The 27,380-nt window shown below is 38.5% G+C and overlaps 1 protein-coding gene across 1 annotated transcript in view; it reads left to right on the top strand.

The window, feature by feature from the left end:
- Positions 1 to 2,080: 2,080 nt before the first annotated feature.
- ATP13A5 (ATPase 13A5) overlaps positions 2,081 to 27,380 on the top strand; it is a 103,697-nt gene continuing 78,397 nt past the window's right edge. Inside the window, 5 exon segments of the mRNA XM_017526637.2 lie at positions 2,081 to 2,372; positions 22,000 to 22,173; positions 22,905 to 23,051; positions 23,916 to 23,986; positions 24,092 to 24,172. Of these exon segments, the coding sequence (XP_017382126.1) occupies positions 2,310 to 2,372; positions 22,000 to 22,173; positions 22,905 to 23,051; positions 23,916 to 23,986; positions 24,092 to 24,172 (536 nt within the window). The 5' untranslated portion in view covers positions 2,081 to 2,309.

The raw sequence follows: 27,380 nt of genomic DNA, 5'->3' as shown, positions 1-27,380 counted from the left end.
TCTCGACTGGGCACACCTTAGTTTGCATCTCCTTCATTATTACTCCTCAATTCCCATCTTTCTAGTCTCAAGTCTTACTTTCATTCCCCTTAATATCCCGAGTAGGCTATCCTTTCCTACCTCTCTTGACTCTTTTCACACATTTTGCTCCCTGGCCCAGACTGGGCTCACCAGATGCCACTATGCCCCCTTCTTTCTATCTGTCAACTTCTGCTTGTCTTTGAGATGTCAGAATACATGACACTTCCTTTGGGAACCTGTTTGCATTCCGTTAAACCTGACTTTAGTGTGTTTCCCACTTAAGAGGCTGCTTGTCTGTCATTCCCAAGTAACTGTGAACTCCCTCAGAATAGGGACTTTTTCCTTTTATGCCATTATATCCGAGGGCCTAGCACAACGTCTGGAACATCTGTTGTTCCATACATAATTGCTGAGTAAAAATGGAATGGAGTCACAGCAAGTGCCATGTGTATCTTTAGGCTACGCGTAACAGAAAACTGAAGCAAGAGTGGCTTTATGAGAACACTGACTTGTGTATTTAACATGGTGTCTAGCGGTAGGTAAGTTCTGTGACTCAGTGGCATTATAAGCATCTAAGCTCTTCTGTCCTTTTCTCATCATAAGTTCCATAGTGATTTTCATCCTCCTCACCATCTAAAGATGGCTACCATGCTCCAAGCATTGCATTCTCATGCATCACTTTCAAAGGAAGGCAGAAAGGAGAAGACAGAAAAAAAATGATCTTCTCTCTCTTTCGCCAATAAGATAGCCTTTCCACAAGACTAGAGCCCCAGCTGTCTTTCTCTTACATTTAATTGTTTAGAACTGGGCCTCATGCCCACCTGTAGACAAATCATTGACTCATCCTTGGTGCTTTTAGCTAAAGTCGTGCTGCACAAATTTGTTTTTTTTCAGCAAGAAATACAAGTAAATAGCTGATGGGTAAGAAGTGAATGACAGCTGCCACTCATGTCTTTAATGAAGTTTTACTAAAATCCAGAAGATCTTTATTCAAATCTGCATTTTACCTTAGATTGTTACTACTTACAAGGCAACACTTACACTGGCATATTATGCTTTAGTATGGCTACCTCAGGAGCCTCTGGCATGAAGAGCTGTAGTTTTCTGTCTGTTTATTCTCATCAGCCACTTTCTCCTGGTCAGAGAGCACTTCGACCTCTCCTGAACATCAAGTTGGACACTTGTGCTGGCTCAAGGCAATCAGTGACAGTTTCTGTCAGTGCAAACAGCCAAGTATCACCCTCTAGTGATTTTCATTCACGGCAAATTTTCTTCCATAGTCGAAGTGCAAGGACGAAATAAGGGCCAATAAAATGACAAAAGTTTTCATCATGAACAAATTAACTAACTCTGGAATGAATCATAGCATACTTATTTTTTAATTAAAATATCAAATTCAGCGGTGTTGAAATTTGGGCTATAACCTTAATCCTCGGTCTTTCTAGCGTCTCCTCCCTCCACCCACTTTGCTCATTTGAAAACTTTTGTAAACTGTAAAGAGTAAATGAAAAGAATCGAGTTATTAACATAGTTTACTTTTTAAAGCCTCTTCTTGATTGATGTAATGATTGTGATGATGATTACTTCTCTCTTACTGAGTGTGGAGAGTGCAATTGTTATCACCTTAAATCTTTATATCACCCAATTATTATTGGCATTTTATGTAATAGAAACCTAAAATTCAGATTTTAAGTGATTCTTCCAGGGTCATCAGTAAAGCAGAGATTAGAACTCAGATTTTTCTAATTCCAAAATGATTCTTACATTCTCTGTCATGAGCCAACCTCCCTTCCTTCAATTCTCATTGTCACCCTTAATATGTTCATTACTTTTGCAAAGTCTGCAGGGTTTTTATACACCTCTTACTGGTTAATCCTTTTGTCTTAGGCTTTAGCAAAGGGACTATACTCATTCCTTGGCTGAGATGTTTATGAACAGCATACAGAATTATTTATCGTTATCTTTCTAGTTTGATGGCTTTCCTCTCCTTCATTCCTCAAGTCTAGAGGCACTCATATCTAGCTCAGTAAACAAACACTAGGAAAAAAAAAACCACACACACACACACACACACACACACAGCAAGCAGATTAACAGACCACTCCTGCTCCTGAGAAGATTTTCTCTTCCTTTGTTAGTCTAATAGGCAAGGTGTGCACTAAGAGATTTTAAAAGTACAAGAGAAGAGCAATCACAAGCCGTGATGATTCTGAGTTCACAGAAGCCCAAGGGATTCTGACATTTCTCCAAGGAGTTAGCCAGGAGAAACCCAAACCGGTTGAGCTGAGATGGAGGAGAACAGTAAGAAGGCCCAGCGGGCTTTGCTCAACCAGGGAGAGGAGGATGAACTGGTGAGTCTTCCCTTTATTTTATTAGTCTTCTCAAAGTGCCCAAGGATGTGAGCAGGGGCTACAGCTTAAGTAGAAGAGAGTGTGGCACGGATGCTTCAGGCTTTAGGACCTTGAAAGGTTTCAGTCTGGTAAGGCTCCTTAAGGGTTGCAACGCACCGTTTTACAGGTTTTACAGTCGAGGAACCTGCAGAGGCTGAGAAACTTGTGTCCTCTGCATGATAGAATTCTTGTCACCTTCATATGCAATGACCCTGTGAAGCTTCCTCAGACATTGAGTATTTGCCGAGTCCCCATGGTGCTCACTGAGGTTTTCTGGGTTGCCCTGTGATTGGACAGACTCTAGTGAAAACAGGAACTCCTTTTTTATTCTCATGCTTTGGGTATGTATGCATGACCTAGGCTTAGGGTGCTTTGGGCCAAAGTCATGCTTTTTATAAGCGCAGAGAGAATTTTTAAGCATCAACTACTAAAGAAGGAATAGAATGTGGCTTGGGATTTTAACACATCTTTTAAAAAATTCTCACGTCTTCAATTTTTTCCCCCACTGCTCTTTTCATCAAACGCACACACACACACACACACACTTAAAAATAATAATTAAAAAGTTGAAAACTATAGTGTTTATTTGATGCGGAGGAGTTTACATTTATGATTTTATATAATCCTCAGAACTCAGTGATGAAAGAACTAATCCTATTTTATTGAAAAGAAATCTGAGAGCAGGGAGGTTAAGTAACTTGCCCAAGGTCATTAGCCTGCAAGAGACAGGCTGGGAATCCAGCCCACTCCTTCCTTCTCAACATCCTGTGCTGTTCACGGTCCTACAGTGACTCCAGTTAGACAACGAAGAAAGGAGACAGAGATAGACGGGGAAGGATCAGAGTGAGGGCGCATTTGGGGGCCCAAAAGAACCTGGAGAACATAGTTCGTAGATTACAATGATGTCAGTTTCCTGGCTGGCCTCATGGTTCCCTGTGAGATCTGTGGCAAATCCATACCAGCTCTCCCTCCATATATTTTTGTTTGCTAATCTAAGGCAAATATATGATTTCATGTGCATTTGTGTTGTTCAATAAGGCAGCCACGGGCCACGTGTGGTTTCTGAGCACCGGAAAAGTAGCTAGTACACACTAAAATATGCTTTATGTGTAAAATACTTACCAGGTTTTGAAGAATTCAGTAAAAAAAGTAGTAAAATTTCTTATTAATAATTTTTATATTGTTTACACATTGAAATGGCACTGTTTTACATAGGTTAAGTAAAAATTTCACTCGCTTCTCTTTACATCTTTAATGTGGCTGCTAGGAAATTTAAAATTACGAAGACGGCTCATATTTGTGACTTGCATTATTGTACCATACTGAGCTTGACGACAGCACAGCACTTTAACATCTTCAGAATGAAGGCTTTTAAAGAACTAAAATCTATTCGCCTGTGTTCACTGCTGAGCAGTTCCGTCAGCGCTGATGTTTCCAATATGTAGATGAGAGTGCATGGAAAACTTAAGCTGCTCTTTATTCTTCTCTGACTAGTTGCTGTATTTATGAAGCTGATAGCCCGATATTTTAATTCTCTCACTCACAGAAGGGACATTGGTATGACAGGATTAAATAATGAACCAGGTGCCACAGTTTTCTTCCTTTTTGCAGGTGACCAAATACTTTTATAGACACTCACCAGAAACCTTTATTAGGAATCCCAGTAAGCTCATTCTGAGGAAGGGGAGATGGCTGTAGATTTCTTTTTCACAAATCTTATTCTTGGGCATACAGCACAGATGCAAATCCTGCTCTTACTCTTGGACCTTGAGCACAGATGCAAATCTTACTCTTGGGCATACAGCACAGATGCAAATCCTGCTCTGGTGGATCAGGTAATCCAGTGAGTCAGGTAGACCTGAGGCAGCTGGGGTGACCAAACTGGAAGCTGTGACTTAGCCCCAGGCAACTGCTGGCCTTTTAGAAGGAAGTCAGATGAGGAACAACACACACTGGGGCCTGTCGGGGAGTGGGAGGTGGGAGGAGGGAGAGCATCAGGAAGAATAGCTAATGGGTGCTGGGCTTAACACCTAGGTGATGGTTCGATCTGTGCAGCAATCCACCATGGCACACTTTTACCTATGTAACAAACCTGCACGTCCTGCACATGTACCCCTGAACTTAATATAAAAGTTGGAAATTAAAAAAAGGAAAGAGACCCCTGGCCGGGCACGGTGGCTCATGCCTGTAATCCCAGCACTTTGGGAGGCAAAGGTGGGAAGATAGCTTGAGGCCAGAAGTTCAAGACCAGCCTGGTTAACATAGCAAGAGCATTTCTATTGTAAATAAAAGAGACCCTAGAGAACTCCCTTGTTCCTTCTACTGTGAGGGCATAGGAACAAGATGGCCGCCTATGCACAGAAAGAGGGCTCTCATCGGCCACTGGATCTGCTAGCATCTTAATCTTGGACTTCCCAGACTCTAGAAATAGATGTTTGTTTTTAAAACTAAAATGTAAAAAATAAAAGGGAAGCCAGAATCTGACTTTTTATGTGATATAGCCTGATTATAAATTTTGAAAACAAATTCATCTTTTTAAAATGTTCAGTAGGTCAAACTCAACCTGGGCACGGTTTATTCCCAGCCTTGGGGGCTGTCAGTCTGTGACGTTGACAACCTCACCCACTTGCTCTTCCTTCCCTGAAGATTCCCGATGGCCCAGTCTTCTATTTGCATTCATTATTTCAAGTGAACAATCAGTTGTGATCGTGAGAGGCACTGTGGTAAAAATTAGAGACAGTTGAGGCAAATAATGAACTCCTTCAATCAAACACCCCTGAAGAGCCTAAATGGATGGAGGGGGGATGCTGTGAGATTATGCAAGTTCAGTCTTGGGTGATTCTGCTGAGCTCAGCATGGAGATAAAGCTTTGCACTGGCCTGTAGAATTGAAGCCTGTTATCCTTCCCATCTGCTGTTCTCATCCTGCTCACACTTACTGTCTTGGGAAGGGCGCAGTGCTAGGTGCCTGACAAACGGGTTTCATTTTACCCTCACAACAGCCCTGAAATCGATATTCTCACTGTACAGGTCTTTACTGTCTTTTCCAACCCACTCCCACCCACTCCCCGCCCTCTTCACTACCATCCAGCTCTCATAGGCTCCTCTTCTTCACCTGCCTGTTTCCTAAAAACCTGCCCTGCCCAGGCGTTCCTCAGCTTCTCCATTTGCAGTCAGCTTTTCTTATCTTGTCGTAGGGCCTCAGGACTCACAGCTTCACTAAGAGCCCACAGGAGCCGTCACAACACAGGACCCTAAGTCAACCCGAAACCTTCAGGTTATATAGCTCCATACTTAATGGAATGGGATTTGGCTTCAGGCTGACCTAGTGGAATTCTAGTTCTGTTAGGCAAGTTATTTGACCTCTCTAATACCTACCATTTAGCATTGTTGTAAGGATTAAATGAGGTAATACAGCTTTTCTGAACATATCTTCTACAGTAGGTATTATATAAAAAGTTTCCCTGTTCTCCTTCCCCATTAGGTTTGAGAAATACTAGGTGAAACGGGTTTGCAGGTGGCAGCAGGGCTTCTCAAATCTCGCATGTGTTTGTCTTGGTCTACTTTGTGTTGCTAAAACAGAAGTCCACAGACTGGGTGATTTATAAAGAAAAGAAATTTATTTCTTATGGCTCTGGAGGTTGGGAAATTCAAGGTCAAGGGATCACACTTGGTGAGGGTCTTCTTGCTACGCCATCCCATGGTGGAAGATAAAAGGGCAAGAGAGCATGAGAGAGCAGGAGAGTAAAAGAGGGGGCCCAGCTTGCTTGTATAATGAGCCCACTGTTGCAATAACTAACCTACTAGGGTGATGGTAACATTCACAAGGGCAGAGCCTTGTGACCTAATCACCTCTTATTCACCCCACCTCCCAACACAAGAACCTGGAACACACATTCAAACCATATCAATATTATAGTTTTTTTGTGATCTCTTAAGGGGGCATTACACTGTGCTATACATAAATGTATATATTATATATAATATGTATATGGTACACACACACACACACATATATTTTGAGACAGGGTCTTGGTCTTCCACACAGGCAGAAGTACAGTAGTGTGATTATAGCTTACTGCAGCCTCAGTCTCCCAGACACAAGCAATCCTCCTGCCTCTCCTGCCTCAGCCTCCCATATAGCTGGGACCACAGGCATGTGCTACCACAGCCGGCCAATTTTTTAAAAATCTCAGTAGAGAAGAGGTCTCCCTATGGTTTCCAGGCTGGTCTCAAACTTCTGGGCTCAAGTGATCTTCCTGCCTCCACCTCCTAAAGTGCTAGGATTATAGGCATGAGCCACCTCACCCAGCCACAGTGCACCATATTTCCCACACTTATGCATCCATGGAATTTTTTCTGTGTGTGTGTGTGTGCAAATACATGCACAGATTATCTCCTGACCACTGCCTCATGGAACCTGCATAGGAAGGCTGGACTGTTCTCAATGACTGACAGGTATTATTTTGTCATTATGCCCTGCTGGGAGGAAAAATAATCATGATGGCTCTCGGCCTGGTTTGTCTGGAGGCACACTGTGTGAATGTCAGCCTCTGTTTCAGCAGCTCCTCTGACCACAGGCTGCATTTGCTTTCTGAAGACAACCTTGATTCTGTCTCCACTGGAGCCACAAGTGCCGCTTGAGTCATACCAGTTGCAAAGCCCAGCAATTCCATCTGTGTTCCCCTTCTGTACAGACATCCACCAACAAAATATCAAAACTACAAATCACAGCAGCCCCAGAAGGCAAAATGGCTGCTTGGTGTGGACAAAACAGAATCAACAGAGGAGGCTTTCACTTCATGGTAATTTTCTTCTACCGAATAGTGGAGGAGCCTGGACTCTGAGATAGCAAACCTGGGCTTTGGTCAAGGCTCTGCTGCCAACCATGTGGTTGTGAACACCTCTTTGGCCTTGGCCATTTACCTTAGAACAATAGCACTAGCTATTCTGACTCACAAGCTTTGTAAGGGTCACATGTGAGATACGGAAAGAGCTATGAAAAATAAGTGGTTGATTTATGTACAAGGAATCAAGAGTTACAAAGTGCAAAATAATGCAGGAATACATATATTAAGTGAGATTGGTGTTGAGCAGAATTCCTTTTTCTCTGATTAAAATGTAAAGAATTATCTGTTTGAGGCTATCATTGAGAAAACAAGTAATATGTGAAGAGTTGTTAAGAAAAATCAGGAATTTTAAACGTGGATGATCTTACATACACAATGTCATCCCTCATTAGGTCATCTTCCATTAAAGACCTCCCCCCCGCCCTCACCGCCAAAAAAATACTCAAGGGTTAAAACTGAAAAGTAAAAATTGAAATTGAAAGTCAGCCCTGTTGGCTCTCTCCTGTTCTCAGTCAGCATGTATATTACCAGCTTGAATGAAGTAAAGGTAAGCTTATTAATCTTCAACTGACACCTAGTTATGAGGGAGAGAGAACAATATAGGTGACAGAATCAAGATTCAAAAATGTTTCTAGGCTGGATTGTAGGTGAGAAATTGGCGAGACGAAATGTAACAGACCTCATCACTGAGTTTTTGTTATAAGTTATTATCAAAATACAGGTGAGGATATCAATGACTTGGGTTTGGTAGTTGTACATGAAAAAGTAATTGAAATGCTTTATTTGATGTGCTAAATTTTATCGAATTTTTAATAGTTACATCACATTTTGTATGTGTATGCAATTTTGTACGTGTACGTAAGATATATTACCTTGTATGTGATGTAACTTACACTCACATATCAAATTATATACACATACAAAATGTGATGTAACTATAAAAAATTAGTCCTGGAATGCCTTAATAGAAGTCTGCTCTGCAGAATAGAAGAAATAAAAATAGTTCTGCCATAATCTGTATTTTTTATAAAAAATCTCAGAAGTTATATTTAATTCTAAAACTCATACTTCGAGAGAAATTCCAAGAAGTATAGTGTATTTGGAGGAATATCTGCATATCACAAGTAAGAACTGTTAAAGAAATTAGAAACAGTTTCCCAAAGAACAGTCATAATGTTTGTCTTCCAAGAGTTGAGTGGCTGATGTGGAGAACAAAAGTAGAGGTTGGTAGATTCCAGCCAGATTTATTTTCCTTATAGCAGAACTTCTTTTTTTTTTTTTTTTTTTGAGACGGAGTTTCGCTCTCACTCTGTTGCCCAGGCTGGAGTGAAGAGGTGTGATCTTGGCTTTCTGCAACCTCTGCCTCCTGGGTTCAAGTCATTCTCCTGCTTCAGCCTCCCAAGCAGCTGGGATTGCAGGTGTGCGCTACCATACCTGGCTAATTTCTGTATTTTTAGTAGAGACAGGGTTTCACCATGTTGGCCAGGCTGGTCTCAATCTCCTGATCTCATTATCTGCCTGCTTCAGTCTCCCAAAGGAAGGCTTCTAACATTCCATTAGAAAGCTCTGGCCATCACATCTGGCCAGAACTTCCCAATCATCTGTGGTGGCAGAAACTTAATACGATACCCCCGTGATGACCCTTGCTTTTGTATAATCTTCTCTAGCTGAGTGTGGGCAGAACCTGCAACATGAGAAACTATGATGCCTATGATTATATTATGTTATATGGAAAAAGGGACTTTACAGGTATAAACCACATGAACTCAACTGAGTTAATAAAAACAGAGATTGGGTGGGCCTGACCTAATCAGGTGAATCATGAAAAGAGATGGGGCCTTTCCTTAAGTCAGAGATAGTTAAGGCATGAGAGAAGTCTGATGCCAGGGAGGTTCTATGTTGCATTTTTAAAGATGGAAGATGCTGTGTGGTAAGGAGTGATTGCTAAAACTGAGAGTAGCTTCCAGCTGACTAACAAGAGAATGGAGGCCTCTATCTTAAGACTGCAAGAAACTAAATTCTGCCAACAACCACATGAGTGCAAAGAGGTCTCTGAGCTCTATAAGGAGCACAGCTCAGGTGATGCCTTGATTTTAGTCTTGAAAGATGTTCAGCAGAGGACCCAGCTAACTGAATACCTAATCCATAAAGATGGTGAGATAATACATCAGTGTTGTATTAAGACACTGAGTTTGCTATGCAACAACAGAAAACTAATACAACATCACCACTGTCCAACATGAAAGAAAGCAGGCTATAGAAGCTCATCTGTGAAGAACATCGTATAGCTATTTTTTTCCTAGAGAGAAATTTGAACCGAATAATCTCTGAAACTCCCTCCCTGGTTAACAATGCCTTTATTTTACAAATGACTTTTAACCAAACTTGCCATGTTGTCCCATGCCCTTGACCTAGGGCAAATTTTGTTTTCAGAGATTGTTCCTGCTCATCAGGCCAGGCATCTTATTCTCTTTTGACCCACACTCGGTGCTCTCTGCTGTTAGCCTCATCAAACAAAGGTCCTTAGTTGCACTTTTACTTGCAGGAGGACTATATGTTAGCACTCTTGTTATAGTAATGCTGGCTGAAATTATGGGAATACGTGTAAGCAAGAGTGGTGATATGTTCATCTTGTTTGTACTGGGTTCCAATCACACTGCTAGATAGTGGAAAGTCTTTCTTACTTCAGATTGAATGATTTAGTGTTTATTTAGAACATGTTCCTTTGTTCTAAAAATAATAATTTTATAAATATTAATACTTCAGTAAATAACAATGCCTATTATATAGGGTTGTTCTGAGAATTAAATGATACCTAAGTAAGTACTCAAGAATGATCTTATTGTCAAATAGACTCAATTAGTTCTTATTGTCAAATATAGATGAAAATAAAAGGGATTCAAGACATCGTATCTCTACACAATGGTCACTCCGTGGCATGAATGCAGAGCATAATGTGAAACTATGACTAACAATGCTTGGTAATTAGTTACAGCTGATTCAAATTACTACATGTGGCCAAACCAAATAGTAATAGAGGATTGGAGAAAAATGACCATACTAACATGATCAATTAACTAAGGACGATATTATCCTAATATTAAAGAGAAGAACCTTGAGGTAGAGATCAGAGAGCAGAGTTTTGAGAATTTCCCCCCATCTATAACATGTAAAGGAACTCCACTGAGCAAGTCCAGATACATAACAAAGGGCAGGTTGTTAATAAGGAATAAAAACTCAGTGCTGTGATTGTTGCCTAAAAAAACAATCAAATAACGCATGATTAATTCTAGCCACAGGAAAGAACATTGAAATATAATCTCCTTGGCTATGATTCAAACATCTAGAAGCTTAGGCCTATACAGAAATATCTACCTTGCTCTAAGGCTGCTGTATGTAATATTCTTGTCCTTGGAAAAGCCTAACATATCTCAGCAAAATAAATAAACAAGGAAAAATTGGCATTGCTATTTGCAGAATGGAATTATTATAGTGGAAGTTATTTATGTTATGTCTTGGGTGAGTAAATAAATTAGTAACTTCGTGCTGTAAGAATCTTGGTTTAAGTGAGAGTGTTAGGAGTTATAAGCCAAAATACCCATTCCAAAGAATCTGAATCACACACTGCTGTGCTTATGCATGGTGGGTACTCAGCAGATATTTTGGATGGCTAAACACACGAACAGTGAATGTAAGAATAAAAGGATTTACAAAAGCCCAAGAAGACCTTGTTCAGAACACCAGTTTTGCATTAATGCTAGTATTCTGGATAGAATGAAAATTCAGGTAAAAAGGAAGGAAGAGAGCCCATGGGTTGCTTCCACAAGACTAAGAAGATCCCACCAAAAGAGAATTGGGGTAAGAAACCATGTTTAGATGAAGCTGTCCCATACAATTCTCTTTTCCTGAGAAATTTAGCCAATCTTAGTTCCACCTCTGATGGTAGGTGAAAGAGCTAACTATAAAGAAAATAAATAAAACATGCAATATAAAACGTGCCTTTTGTGTGCTGAACTTAATGTATGTTCTCTTTAACTTTTATGAGGTAGCAGCTCATATCCATTTTACAACTGAGTAAATTGAGGCTCAGTTAAGTAGCATATACAAGGTCACATGACATGAACATCAGAGGTAAGGTGCTCTATTACGTTACTCAGTTTTTTTCCTCCTGTATGAGTGAAAAATTACTGTACTGGGGTGTGTGTGTGTGTGTGTGTGTGTGTGTGTGTGTGTGTCCATGCTTGCATATATAGTTACCACATCTAACTAATCTGAGTCAATTTGGTGTTTATCCTGAAGCCCTTCTCTCCAATTTCACATACTGCAAAAGTGAGCAGTTTTTAGCTTTTATTTGACTTCAATTTTGACAACTTCTGCTCTTTTGAAAAAGCAAAAGCTTCATTGAAGCCATTGGATCAATCACTTTAAGGAATTCAACTATGGTTGTCATGTTTAGGTTCAGCTTCCAGCCCATGCTGAGATCTGAAGGGAGGGGGTGGATGAATGGCAGATAACGGAAAGAACCCTCGGGGGCTGTAGATAGGTGAAATAAAGCTTTATTTAGCAGCTCTCTCATCAGCAGCTCTCTAACACTGTCTGCTCTGTCTCAGCTGCTTAGTCCAGTGGCTCCCACACACAGCTGCATGGCCAGCCCTCCCTTCAGGGTCAGCAGCTTAACTCTTTCTCTGGGCACAAGCGGGCTGAGCTGTGTCCTGGCTGGCACCCCTCTGGAAAGATGGACAGCTCTAGCTCTCTCTCCTTCTCCTGGTACGAGCACATCTTTATAGCGTCAGCAGGAAATTATACCGTTTACAGGTGAATAATGGCATAGGGCCAAGGGATGGCCTTCCCATGTTATGGCTCCACGGCTCTGATAACAAGTGGAGTTATATGCCTGCACTACAAACTCGCTGAGTCATGCGGGATGTAAACATCCTACCCCAGCCTATCCTTGACCAAAGCACTAGCCACATTCCTTACAATGGTGTTCACAGATAATATTTAGTTTTGCATGTTGCTTGTGGTCAAGCTATTTTACAATGAGCCCAGTGGGATTAGCCACTTTTAATACTGAAATTTTATTGAATTGTGTGTTACACAAGGTAATTCTTAACACATATTAAGTGCTCAAAATATTTCAGGAACTGTGCTAAATGCATTGCATGCATTATCTTATTAGTTTCTAACAATAACCCTGGAAGATAGTGACTGTTACTATTCTCATCTGTGGAGGAGGAAATTAAGGCATCAGAAGTAAAGTGGGTTGCCAAAGTCTTATATACAGTTACATGGTAGAGGTATGATTTGATCTTGGTTTTCCCATGCCATATCCTCAGCTTTTAACTGCTACATCAAACTACTTCTGTTGCATTTTACAACCAGCCATGTTTTTCACATGAAAAATCTAAAGTTAAGCAAGTTTAAATCACAGCTGGTAAATAGTGGAGGGAAAAACAGAAGTGAGAGCTTCTAGAAGGCAATGGAGTGGAGTATAAAGAGCAGAGGTTCTGGTGTCAGACCTGGGAGGGAAGCCTGGCTCTAAGTTGCAATTTATGGCAATAAACTCTGTGAAAAAGCACATGCATATTTCACTGTTATTCCTAATCCAGATTGCTTCCTTTGTATTCTGGGTCTAGAAAAAGACTGTTAGGGCTGTGGTACCTCTTTCAGTATCTGGAATACAGAATTCTATAGGAAACAAAATTTAAAGGAACACCACTGCTTAGACAGAATACAAATCAAGTCTGTGTGAAGATGAGCACAATTTCTGTGCTACTCAACTCAACTAATAAGTGGCAGATCTGGGTTCCTGGCCTCATGAAACACAGGCTGTTTCTGTTACCAGTTCTGACTCAGTAGATTGCAACTGAAAGTTGAAATAGTCACCTCTTTCCTCCTGTGACTGAACCTATTACAAAATCACCTGTTATTGACTGAGCTGCTTTTTCTCTCAACAGCTTACACGTCTCTTTTAAGCCTCACTGTTTTTCCAGTTGTGTGGTATTACTATTCCTCTAAGCACAGAATGAAAACTGAGACATAGAGAAGTTAAATCCTGAGCTCACAGGTAATAGGTGGAAAAATTTACTTTACTACAAGTAACCATGTGTAATGGGTTTGAGACTCAGACACTTCCATCCTATTGCCAGTGTCTTTACATTAACAACACCTGTGAATACTGCTTTTAAGGTACAACACCTGTGAATATTCCTTTTCAGGTACCACTATTGCTCCTGGCTCCCTCCTCAACCCTGCATTTCTTAGTGGATTTTATTGGGGGTGTGTAAATATTCAGAAAAAAAATCTGAGTGACTCTGGCTACATCAGAAGAATAATCATACAATCTAATTTTACTTGAGATTAGTTGGTCAAAATAAAAAATATACTGTGTAATATGGTTTGGCTATGTCCCCACCCACACCTTATCTTAAATTGTAATCCCCACATGTCATGGGATGCACCTGGCGGGAGGTGATTGGATAAGGGGGGTGTTTTCCCCCATTCTGTTCTCGTGATAGTGAGTGAGTGCTCACGAGATCTGGTCGTTTGATAAGTGCCTGACTCTTCCCTCTTTTCTCTCTCTCTCACCTGCTGCCACGTAGGACATTCCCTGCTTCCCCTTCCACCATGATTGTAAGTTTCTGAGGCTTCCCCAGCCATGTGGAACAGTGAGTCAATTAAACATCTCTCCTTTATAGATTAAACCAGTCAGAGGTAGTATCTTTATAGCAGTGTAAGAATGGATTAATACGTGTAATAAACTCTAATCACACAAACATTAACAAGCTAATTGAAAGTATTTGATTAAAAGAATGTCGGATAAAGCAGTGATTCTTTAAAAATCTCAAGTCCCATACCCAGCCACATACCTCTGGAAAAACTGAGAAATGATCTAGAAAGGAGTTTTACCAAGTTTTATGAGGCCAATTTATCAAAGAAGCAAAAACATTGCTTCTATTCATCTTTGTTCAAGGAACCACACATTTCAGAAAGTTACTCTGACATTTACAAGCTTCTTTCTTTCTTTTTTCTTTTTTTCTAATCTAAATTTTTTAAAAAAAAGAATGAAATCCTGTCATTTGCAACAACATGGCTAGAACCGGAGGACATTATGTTGAGTGAAATAAGCCAGGCATAGAAAGACAAGTATTGCATGTTATCACTAATATGTGGGAGCTAAAAGAAATTGAATTCATGGTGACAGAGAGTAGAATGATGGTTACCAGGAGGTGGGAAGGGTAATAGGCAGAAGGGAGATAAAGAGAGGATGATGGTTAAGGGTTCAAAATAACAAAAAGAATGAAATTAGAGTGTTTCCAACACAAAGGAATGATAAATGCTTGAGGGGATGGATACCCCAATTACCCAGATTTGATCATTGCACATTGTATGCTTGTATCAAAATATCACATGTACCCCATAAAGGCTGGATAATACTCCATTGTGTATATGTACCATACACATTTCTTTATTGACTCATCCATTGATGGACACAGGTTGAGTCCATATCTTGGCTACTATAAGAAACATCGGAGTGCAGATATCTCTTCACTATATTTATTTCCTTTCCTTTGGATATATATCCAGCAGTGAGATTCCTGGATCATATGTTAGTTTTATTTTCAGTTTTTAAAGAAACCTCCGTACTGTTCTGCATAGTGACTGTACTTTCCATTTACATTCCCACCAACAGTGTACAAGGGTTCTTTCTTTTTTTTTTCCCCCCCTTCTTCTCTCTGTCTTTCCTTTCTGTGTTTCTGTCTTCTTGCTGACAGATAAAAAATCCTACTGACATTTTGATATTGAGGTATTCCCAGCCACATGCAGTGTCCTTCACAGAAACCTCTTCACCTGTATTCACCTGTATTCTTTATTAGGAATGCGATTTACTTTTGCTTCAGTGAAAGTCAGCTCTTACCGATCATCCACACCAGGAGGTAGCTACTGTCCTCCCAGGTCACCAAACCCTCTATTTCCCATATAAATTTCTTCTTTGGCCCTTTCTTCTTTCATTAATTTCTCAAACTGTGCTGCTGTTTTCTCTTTCCCAATCTATCCCAATTAAAGTAATTAAAGTACTTTCTGTCTGCTTGGAACAGAGTAATAAACTCACCTCACTTTTTCTTTCTTTTTTAGCCCTCTGTTGACATGTGTAAGTAAGCGGTATCAATAAAGTGCAGAGATCTTAACTGTACAGTTCAATTACTTCTATCCTCAATTAATTTTGCTCATTTTTGAACTTCATATGAATAGAATTGTGTACTGCTTTATGGGACTTCATTTGCTCAATATGTCTGTGAAATTCATCCACGTTGATGTGTGCCTCAGAGGTTCATTATGTTATTTTGTATTATGACATTGTATGAAAACACAAAATTATTTATCTTTCTCATGTTTGTGGACCTTTAGATTGTTTCCAGTTTTGTGCTCTTAGGCATAAAGTATGTCTGAATCTTCTTGTACAAATCTTTTGGGGGACATATACATTAAATTTTCTTTGGCAAAAACCTAAGAGTGGAGTTATTAGCTCATAGTCATATGGTTAACAACACAGCTTTTAAAATGTGTATACCCAGTTCACACTCTCAACATATGGGAGTTCAGTTGCTTCCAATCTTTAGCAACATTTATTTGTTCAGTCTTTCTAATTTTAGCTATTCTGTGGTTACATCATTGTGTGACTTCAGAGGAAGTTTTCAAATACGGTTGTGTAAATCTTCTAACTTTGTTTCATTTTAGGATTATTTTAGTTATTCTAGACTGTGACATATCATTGTAGCTTTATTTTGTGTTTCCTAATGATTTATGATATTGAGCACGTTCTTGAATATTATAATCCATTTGGAAATTTTCTTTTGTAAGAGATCTATTCAAGTCATTTGTCCATATTTTATTATATATTTATTTTTAATTGATTTGTAATATGTTTTTACATATTTTAAATGAGTCCTTTTCATATATAAATATAGATGTCATCTATATCTACATCTATCTATCTATCTATCTATATATATATATATATATTTTCTCAAGAGATTTTTTTTTCTTTTTTGGGGGAGCAGGGGAGAGACAGGTCTTGTTCTGTCACCCAGCCTGGAGTTCAGTGACACAAATACAACTCACTGCAATCTTGAACTCCTGGGCTCTGGGTATCCTTCTGCCTCAGCCTTCTGAATAGCTGGGACTACAGGTGTGTGTCACTGTGGCTGGCTAATTTTTTTTATTTTTTAATTTTTGTAGAGATGGGTTCTCACTACCTTGCCCAGGTTAGTGTTGGACTTTTGGGCTCTTGCTATCCTCCCATCTTAGCCTCCCAAAGTGCTGGGATTACAGCATAAGACACTGTGCCTGGCCTCTTCAGAGAACTTTGGATCAACTGAAGCTTTTAATTTTCTTTATATTTAAAATTTATTTATATATATATTTTAAAAGCTTAGAGACAGAATCTCACTGTCGCCCAGGCTGGATGGAAGTGGCACAATTATGGCTAACTAAAACCCTGAACTCCTAGGCTCAAGTGATCCTCCCACCTCTGCCTCCTGAGGAACTGGGACTACAGGTGTGCACCACCATTGCTGCCTAATTTAAACAAAAAAAAATTGTAGAGACAGGGTCTTTCTGTGTTGCCCAGACTGGTCTTGAACTCCTGGCCTCAAGCAATCCTCCAGCCTCAGCTTCCCAAACCGCTGGGAATACAGGCCTGAGCCACGGTGCCCTGCCAGAAGCTTTTAATTTTAACTAAAGTTGAATACATTTGTTTTGTCTTTCTTTTTTATTTTCTGTTTAAGGAACGTTTGCCTACTTGAGGCTCATAAAATAATTCATCCTGTGCTTTCTTTCAGATGATTCATTGTTTCGGTTGATTCATTATTTCAGTTGACCCACCCCACTGATTTATACCATATAAAAATTCTTCTTTTATATGGTATAAAAATTATTTTATATGGTATAAATCAGTGGGGTGGGTCTGGGGTGGGTGTTGTACTCATTTGTTTTGCATCATTATTCGTTTTCCTCTGGCGCTATTTGTTGAGCAAAGCACACTCTCCCCCACAGATTGTAGTGGCTCCTTTCTTGCAAGTGAAGAAATCATATGTTTGAGTCTCTATTGGGACTTTACTTTGTTTTGTTGTTCTTTTGGTTTATACTTGTGTGTATACCTCATTTTCTTAATTACTGTGGCTTTATGGTAAATCTTTACTTCTGGTGGTGTAATTCTTCCACATTTATTCTTTTCAAAAATTGTCTCGACTATCTTACATGCTTTGCATTTCCATACCAATTTCAGAACCAAGTTGTCAATTGCCACACACACACACACACACACACACACACACACACAAAATCTGAAGAGATTTTAAATTGGATTAATGGTTAATCTCCAAACTTAATACAGCTCTTCATTTATTTAGGTCTTTACTGTCTCTTGGTGATGATATACACTTTTCAATTTAGATGCCTGGTATAACTTTGTTAGAATGATTACAAGTAATTGATTTCTTTCTTTGAAACTATTATAAATGGTATTTAATTAATTTTCAAATTGTTTGTTACTAATATATACAAATACAATTGGTTTTTCTATATTGACATAGTATCCAGCAATCTTAATAAATTCACTTTTTAACTCTTATACTTTGTACATTCTTTTGGATATTTTTATGTATATAGCCACATTATCTACACATAGAGTTTAGTTATTGTTTTCAATTGTTATGTTCTTTCTTGTTTGCTTGCTTGCTTTCTTTTCTCACTTTCCTTTTCTTTCTTTCTATTTCTTTCTCTCTCTCTCTCTCTCTCTCTCTTTCTTTCTTTCATTGCAATGGTTAAGGTTTCTGCTACTATACTGATAAATGTTAGTGGTGATCTTTGACAATATTGTTTTTGTTGTGACTTCAGTGGGAAAATATTCAATATTTTGTCATTATACATGATGTATCTTAAAGATGTTCCCATCTATTTTTAATTTGTTGAGATTTTTTTAAAATCATGTATTGGTGTAGAATTGTATAAGTCTTTTTCTCTATGTATTGAGATGACCCTCTGAGTTTCCTTCTGAATTTTAAAGTACATTGAATGGCAGAGTACATTGATTGATTTTCAAATCCTTGCATTTCTAGGACAAACACTATTTGGTAGTGATGTACTAACTTTTTAATATATCACTGATTTAATTAGATAACCTATTTAGAATTATTTTATCTATGTTCGTGACAGGGCTTAGCCTGTAACTTTCCTGGTTTGCAACATATTTATCAGAGTTTGGTGTCTGAGTATGCTGGCTTCATAAAATAAATTGGGAGAATTTTCATCTCCTCTACTTACAAAGAGGTTTGTTAAAGAATAGTATCATTTCTATGTTAAATATTTCAAAGAAATCACAAGCTCTCTGGACTTGAAGATTTTTTTGCAGGGAACTTTTAAATTGCACACTAATTTTCTTTAATAAACATTAATATTCATATTTATTCATGAGTTTATCAATATTATTAATCTTTTCAGATTACCAATTTGGCTTTGATTTTCTCTATCATGTTGTATTTCTACTGTCTGTTCTATTTCTTCTCTCTGTTCTATTTCTTCTCTCATCTTTATAGTTTTTTCCTTACACTTTTTTTGAGTTTAATTTGCTTTTCTTCCTATAACTTCTTGAGTTGGAAGCTTAGTTTATTGATTTCAAACTTTTTTTCTTTAATAAGATATGCATTTAAAGCTATAAATTTCTGTGTAAGAATTGTCTCAGTTGCAGTCCATGAATTTTTATTTCTTAATTTTCATTTTCATTCAGTTTAAAAGATTTCCTAATGTTTATTGTAATTTCTTATTTGACTTGTATGTGTTGTTTTGAAATATGTTGTTTACTTTTTAAATATTTGGGAGCTTTTAATTTCTAAGAATTTCTAATTTCTGAGAATATGCTCAATTTAGGTAAGTATTTTACATGTACTTGAAAAATATTTGAATTCTGCAGTTGTTGGCTGTAATTTTCTGTATTTGTCAATTAGATCAATGTAGCTAACAGAGTTGTTCAGACCTCCTGTATTCATACTGAATGTTTTGTCTGCTTATTCTGTTGGTTATTGAGAGAGAGAGGGGTGTGTTAAAATCTCCAATGATGAGAGTAGATTTAAATTCTATCAGTTTTGCTTTATACAGTTTAAAACTGTTTTTTAGATGCACAAAAATTTGGAATTGTTATGTTCTCCTGTTAAACTGATCTTTTTGCTTATGAAATATCCTTCTTTTTCTCTCCTAGTATTTTTTCCTTAACTATCCTTAAAAAAATATAATTTGTGAGATTGTAATACAGCAATATCAGCTTTCGTCTACTTTGTGCATGGTACATTGTCCCCTTCTTTTCCTTTTTAACCCATCCACTTCTTTAAAGTGTGTCTCCTCATGGACACAGGGAGGGGAACATCACACACCAGGGCCTGGGGGGTAGGGGGCTGGTGGAGGAATAGCAGGGGGTGGGGAGGATTGGGGAGGGATAGCATTAGGGGAAATACCTAATGCATATGATGGCGCTATGGATGCAGCAAACCACCACCATGGCACGTGTATACCTATGTAACAAAACTGCATGATCTGCACATGTACCCCAGAACTTGAAGTACGATAAATTAAAAAAAAAAAAGAAAAAAATTGACAACGTTAAAAAAAGTGTGTCTCTTGCAAATGGCATACAATAGGTGTTTTATTATCTAGTCTCATAATCTTTGCATTTAATCATAGCATTATGGCTATATGCATTTAGTGTAATTACTGACACAGCTGGGTTAAATTTCATAATGTTGCTACTTGTTTTCCATTTATGCTATTTGTTCTTTGTTTTTTTCTCCATTTAACATTATATCACAGTATGCTCCAGATTTCTACATTAGCATCATGTATTTTGTTTTCAAGGGCTCTGCTGTAGTCCATTGTTTTGATGTTTCAGAACTTACTGAACCATCAGCTATCATTTGGATTTCCCATTGCTTTTGCTATTATAGATAATGCTGCACTGAACATTGTATATGCAATACTTTCTTCTTGAGATATTATTTTATTAGGGCATATTTCCAAATGAAGAATTACTGATTCAAAGAGTAGAAATATCTTTACAATTCTTGATACAATTTGTCACCTTACTTTTCCTAAAACTTACTTCAGTTCACAGGGTTATTAGCAGTATGTAGTTGTATTGCTTTCATTGCAGCCTTGCAATCATTGTGAGTTTGTTTTTTAATTTAAAAACGTTGTATAGAAGAGAACTGAAGGGGTGCCAAAATTATGATTTTCACTGCCATTACTGTATATAGAAAAACAGAAAAAGAGAAAGTTATTTATGAATGAGCTCATTTCATCTATAAGCTAGACTAAAATTCCAATTTGTTCTGCTTCTATTTTTGCACACACTTGGACTTTGGCAGTAAGCCCCTGTAAATAGTTCTTGGTAAAAGAATGTATATTTATGACAGAATATGTAAAGTGGCATATACATATTATTTGAGCCTAATAAAACTATAATTCACAAATAAAATGAAAGCAGGTTTATAGAATCAGAGGAAACAGAAAGGAGAAACAATTGAAAACATGTATAAAAGCAGGCAGGGTGAATGCATATTGCTAATTTAAACCTTATATGAATAATCTCAAAATAGAGTGGCGGCATCACTGAACTTAAAAAACTTTTTTCTCAGGTGGATGCTAGTGTTGAGGATCAGTGGAAAAAATCTTAAGCCAAGAGATTTTTTTCTAGTAAGAGCTAAACTGGCATAAAATGCAGCATATTCCATCATCAAAAATGCTCTAGACACTTAGTAAAAACTAAGTTTCTTGAAATTATAGTCCTGTGATCTGGACCTGAAAATTCAGAGTTCAGTCATATTTTTAAAAAGCACAAAAACAACAATAGCAGAACCTAAAATAAAAGTGTAATAAAGATATTATTCATAATCATCATCCTTCAGGGGCTTCAAAATGCACTGAAAATTTAGGCTTTAAAATTTAAAAACAATACTGTGACACTTCATTGTAGAAGATGGGAACTAGAAATTGGCTTTGAATAAACAAATCTGTTGTTTGGCAACTTTCCCCCCTAGAACCAAATCTCAAGTCTTTATTCAGTTTATGACAAATATTAACTAATCTACTGAAAGTCCAAATATTTTAGCATATTATTATCAGGGTAAATAAATATAAGCTGCTTTTGGAAAGTCTTTCATGCCCACAGGTAATTCCTTAATTTATATCATCACACTGTTGTAGAAAATAGTATATTTATTCATACTTATGATCATTCTCACCATGTTATTATAAAACAAACCTGAATGGATAAAGCCAGATGTATGAATGTAGATCATATCTGTCAAAATTTTTCATCTTCCTACAATAAATTCATATTAACAATTTTTAAAATATCTAATTCCTAAAAAATATAAACCTGGCTCAAAACATGAAGCATTTTATAAAAATCTGAGGTAACTCTTGTAAATACATAGAAGCAAATAAATTGGCCCCTTCCTTACTCCTGTTTAATGTTTTAATTCCATATACCAGGGTAGTAAAATAAGTCCTTCTTTTTTGATTATATCAGCGGACAGCTGCAAGCAGACAACTTGATTCAACCACCTAACACCAGATTTCTCTCCCGACCAATATTCCTTCATCTAAAGTTTGGTTTATTGAAAGAAAATAATATGCTTCTGTGAAAAAAGGAGAAAAATCGAGTGATCTTTTACATTTATTCTCCAGGAGGTGTTTGGTTACCGTGACCAGAATGTACGGAAAGCCCTCTGCCTTGTCGCATCCGTGCTGACCTGTGGGGGCCTTCTGCTGGTGTTCTACTGGAGACCCCAGTGGAGAGTGTGGGCCAACTGCGTTCCATGCCCCTTGCAAGAAGCAGACACTGTTTTGCTGAGGACAACAGTGCGTACCCTTCTGTCACCTATTTCAAATGCCATCATCATGTCTTCCTCATGGCCTCTGTGGCACAACTCTGTGGCTAGTATTATATTTCAGAGAGTAGATTTCCTCTTTTTAAAGAGTTTCCATAGATCACAACAGGAGATGGCAAACTTATCTCTGCAATCCACTTGCTATCTCTCATTTTGACCCAGGAACAAAGGGCATTTCTTCCACTTCAGCTTGGGGAAATTTCGACCACATCAGGCTAACAGAGTGCTCTTAGCCCTTACATGAACAGTGGCTGTCAGTGTTACAGCTTTTAGATTCCATAACGTGGGAACGGCCATTTAGTTTTTCAAAAATATGTATTTTGGAGGATATTACACATTTTAAACACCTAAATGTCACATTAAAATAGCTAGAAACTATTTTCTGGATAGAAAGCTTTCCTGCAAAGTATATCTTTCTTTTTATTCTCTAGCACAGTGATTATAAACTTTTAGTGCAAATCAGAATCATCATAGAAACAAGAACTCCTGGTCCCACCCAGAGTTTTTAATTCAGTAGGTCTGAAGTGGGGCTGAGAATGCACATTTCTAGTCGGTTCTGGGATAAAGCTGATACTCTTGTTTGGGTCAAAGTTTTGTACCAAACTCTGAAAACCCTTGTCTAGCACTTGGTAGGTATTTGGTTGATTGAGTACCTTACTGAATAACACTTGAGAATTTCATGAACTGGATTATCTTTTCTAGGACGAATTTCAAAGATATATGAGGAAGAAGGTATTCTGCCTCTACCTATCCACACTGAAGTTTCCTATAAGCAAAAAGTGGAAAGAATCCCTGGTGGCTGACCGCCACTCTGTCATAAACCAAGCCTTACTAAAGCCAGAATTAAAAGTAAGTTATTTGAAGAGTACAGTGTTATGGCATGTTTGCAGAGAAAGTACAAAATAAGTGTTTATCAAATGAAAGTTCTGAATATCACACTTTTGGAATGGGAATAACAGCTATGTATCAAAGAAAGTGAGACAGGCTGGGCATGGTGGTTCACATCTGTAATCCCAGCACTTTTGGAAGGCCAACATTGGTGGTCACTTGAGCCCAGGAGTTTAAGACCAGCCTGAGAAACATGGCAAAACTTCATCTATGTTTAAAAAAAAACAGAAAAAGAAAAAAAGATCAAGGGCCAGGTGCAGTGGCTCATGCCTATAATCCCAGCACTTTGAGAAGCTGAGGCAGGTAGATCATGAGGTCAGGAGTTTGAGACCAGCCTGGCCAATATGGTGAAACCCCATATCTACTAAAAATACAAAAATTAGCCAGGCATGGTGGTGGACGCCTGTGATCCCAGCGGAAAGTGAAGCAGGAGAATCGCTTGAACCCGGGAGGAGATGTTTGCAGTGAGCCAGGATCGTGTTACTGCGCTCCAGCCTGGGCGACGGAGCGAGACTCCATCTCAAAAAATAAAATAAAATAAATAAACAAATCAAAAATTAGCTGGGTGTGGTGGTGTATGCTGGTAATTCCACCTACTTAGGAGGCTGAGGCAGGAGGACTGATTGAGCCTGGGAGGTCAAGGCTACAGTGAGTGGTCATCATGCCACTGCACTCCAACCTGAGTGACAGAGTGAGACCCTGTCTCAAAAAAAAAAAAAAGAAAGACCCACAAGGGGACCTGCATCCTGCATTAAGCACCACTCCCCTCTCTTGATGAGCTTTATGATATGAATGACACCAGTTCCATCACGTTTGTAATTGTAGCTGCGATGCATCCAAGTGCAGAAAATCAGGTATGTTTGGAACAACCTGGAGAAGCGGTTTCAGAAAGTTGGGTGAGTACAATGTTTCGTTGCCCCTAAGTCAGGATACAGGGGAAAAGCACTGATTTGTTAAGTGCTATGAACTGAAGCTTGGTTCCTACCCTGACTACATCCTAGGTTGCTAGAGGACCGCAACTCCTGCTTTGACATCCATCAGACATTTGGATTGGGTCTGACCAGTGAAGAGCAAGAAGTCAGGTAGGATTTATCATACTCCTTAAGAGTAAACTCTGCAAGCAGAAAATGAAGTATCAAATCAGTTATCATCAGTGCATTGTTGGCAGAATGCTTCATCAGCTTGATACAGTCTAAGTTCATTTACTGGCAGCAGAGATATTCTAAATTGCTCTCTTCTTAGGCAACCTTATTTTTACAAAGACTAAAAGAACAAGGCAATCATATAAAATTTGATCTTTTATCTCAGGCTTGTAGAGCAATCATCCTTGTGTTGTCTTATTTTTTTTTTCTTTCTTAAAAATATGTTGAGTAATTCCCTTCCTCCAAATTCTCAGAGAGACAGAAAGACAATACTGTGATTGCATTTTGCTCTGAAGAACTAGTCCTGGAGATAAGGATTTTGCTTGCTCAGTTAGTTGTGTTATTCACTACTATATCTGCAGCACCCAGAGCAGGGCTTGATTCCTGGTAGGAGCTCAATAGATAGTAAATGAATAAATTAATATATTCATTGATTTGTTAACTAACAAATAGGCACCTAGCAAGGAACTAGGGATCTGAAGATAAAGGCTTAGTCATTGTCCCAGAGACACTGACTAGTGAGAAAGAAAGGCAAAAATAGTAATGCAATCATGAGATTGGTACCTATAGATGCACATACATTAGGAAATGCTCACACTGTTATTAACTCACAGAGATGCAGAGGCCCTGATTTCTTCAGCTATTATTTGAAATGGTGAATCCTAGCAAATCTGAAAGAAAATCATAACAAGTCTTCCTCAAAATCTTGTTCTTTTTAAGGATTTTTAAAATATATATATTTTTGAAAATATTTTGAAAGTAATTAAGATCCCTAAGTGGAAGGGGGAAGAAAATCAACACAATGAAATTGAGCAGCTGCTGCATCCGGCCCCTTCCACCCGAGGGGCACAGCCAGGAGATGCTCATTTTATGATCAAAATCTTGAAATCACCTTTATTTCTCACCCATTTTTAGAGAGTAGCTGCTTAACCTTTACAGTCAACCAGAAACACTGATTCTCAAGCTAAGAAGTAATCTGATACTTAAAAATATAGGTTTTAAGCTCCACTCTCATAATTCCAATAGTTCTATAGGAGCAAGGGGTATTTATAAGAGAGGAGATGCATTTTTAGTAAGCAACCCCCATACTTCTCACACACACCAAGGCTAAGATTTGCCAATCTGCTGTTTTTAAGTTTTTCTTCTGTCAGACACTATGAAAGATGAAACAGACATTTGGTCTAGGACAATATTGTGTTATTATGTAAGATTTCAGATGTAATGCTTAATACATTGAAACACAAAAAAGTTTTTAAAGTCATTAAAAATATGTTTGTTTAATAGCATTAGGTACAAGACATGTAAAAGATCTTTCCAGGACATTTAAGAATTCTAGTTGATAAATTTAGACATACTCTGCCTAGGTAACCACTTCCACAGGAACGATTTCTTGTCAGTGCAGCTACCTCATGTTTTGTTCTTATTTATCAAGCACCAAACTTTAATAAACATCGTACATAATTAAATTTAAATCTGATCCACAGCTGGGCATGGTGGCTTGCACCTGTAATCCCAGATCTTTGAGAGGTCGAGGTGGGTGAATCGCCTGAGGTCAGGAGTTTGAGACCAGACTGGCCAACATGGTGAAACTCCATTGTACTAAAACTACAAAAATTAGCCAGGCGTGGCGGTGTGTTCCTGTAGTCCCACTACTTGGGAGACTGAGGCAGGAGAATCACTTGGATCCGGAAGGCAGAGGTTTCAGTGAGCTGAGATTATGTCACTGCACTCCAGCCTGGGAAACAGAGTGAGACTCTGTCTTAAAAAAAAAAAAAATCTGACCCAGACAATATAGAACTTGACAATCTAAGAAGCAAGACAAATAGTATCATTTTCCAAATATGAAGAATGGAGGAGAAAATCTACTTAGAAACATAGTCATGTTTATGTTATTTGGGGGGTGAAAAGAGAGTAAGTAGAATATGAAAGATTTTTTTCCTTCATTTTTTTAGGGTAAGAGTAAGATATTTAAAGAAATTAAATGTGATGGATGATTGAGTAATATCTTGCCAGTTTCCTAGGTGAATTTGAGCTCTCTTACATTAAAAAGCAAGTGGATAACATGGCAAATGAAGGGGGATACACAAGAATCTCTGTTGATTAAAAGCTATAGAGTTTACAGGCGAATTTTTCTGTTTGCTCCCTAGCAGCCAGGTAAAGAGAGAAAATGCACAGATTTACATAGCTCTCACTTTTCAGTAGCAAAAGCATATCAGAACATCAGGAGAAACAACTTTACCCTGGAGAGACATTGTGAGAAGGTATCAGGAAGAGAACAAGTAAATTTTCCCAGGAGTTCCGCGTTCCTAGCTTCACCTGTCATGAACTGAACTCAATCTTCCATCTTAGTACCTGTCCTAGACAAGTCAAAAGACAATTCTTTTGTATCACAAAAGTGAGGCCCTATGGGGGGGAAGAAAAAAAAACCCTACCTGATTCCTCAACTAGTCAAGTAGTCTTCCTATTAAGATCGTTTATGAGGTGAGCATCTCTTCACCTTATCATTCAGCCCACCCAACCTGCTTCTGTCCCTTCTGTTTAGGCTCCAGAAAATAAAAGGAGTAAATGACTTTCTGGCAGTAGAAATGGAAGGACTCTCTCTCTACCACTCCACTCTCCCCCACCACACACACACACACACACACACACACACACACCCCACACACACACACACTCTTGGGGTTAAGTCCAGACCAATCACCTGCCTGGTGACCTAGCTCTCAGGAAGAAAAAAAGCTTTGATACATAGGGTTTGCTGGTTTCTATGGTGGGGATGTCCCATCCATGGACAACTTAAGCCACCAAGGTGACATCACCGAATGTGAAGCTGGGAAGAGATGCCCCTTGGTTTAGTGATTCTGCAAGGCCAAATTTAATTCTCAATGTTTACCACAGCGTTGAGAGAAAAGGCATGCTTGTCAGCACCAGGGAAAAGGAATCCAAGTAACAGACAGCGAGAGAAGGTAGGTTTGCCATTAATATGTAACTTCAAGCTGACAGAAACTGTTTCATGAGAACACAGAACATTAGAAGAGAGAGAAAGAAGAAACAAAAGGTGAGAGAGATAGAGGGAGCCTACTATGAGACCTTACTCTCTTACTCTGCAGTCTTGGGGAAGGAAAAGTTAGAAACCATGGTGATATACCAT

This window comes from Cebus imitator, unplaced genomic scaffold (assembly GCF_001604975.1).
Source record: "Cebus imitator isolate Cc_AM_T3 unplaced genomic scaffold, Cebus_imitator-1.0 Scaffold43, whole genome shotgun sequence".
Classification (NCBI taxonomy): Eukaryota; Metazoa; Chordata; class Mammalia; order Primates; family Cebidae; genus Cebus; species Cebus imitator.
Note: the sequence above shows the minus strand (reverse complement) of the source record. Positions and strands in the feature narration are given on the sequence as shown.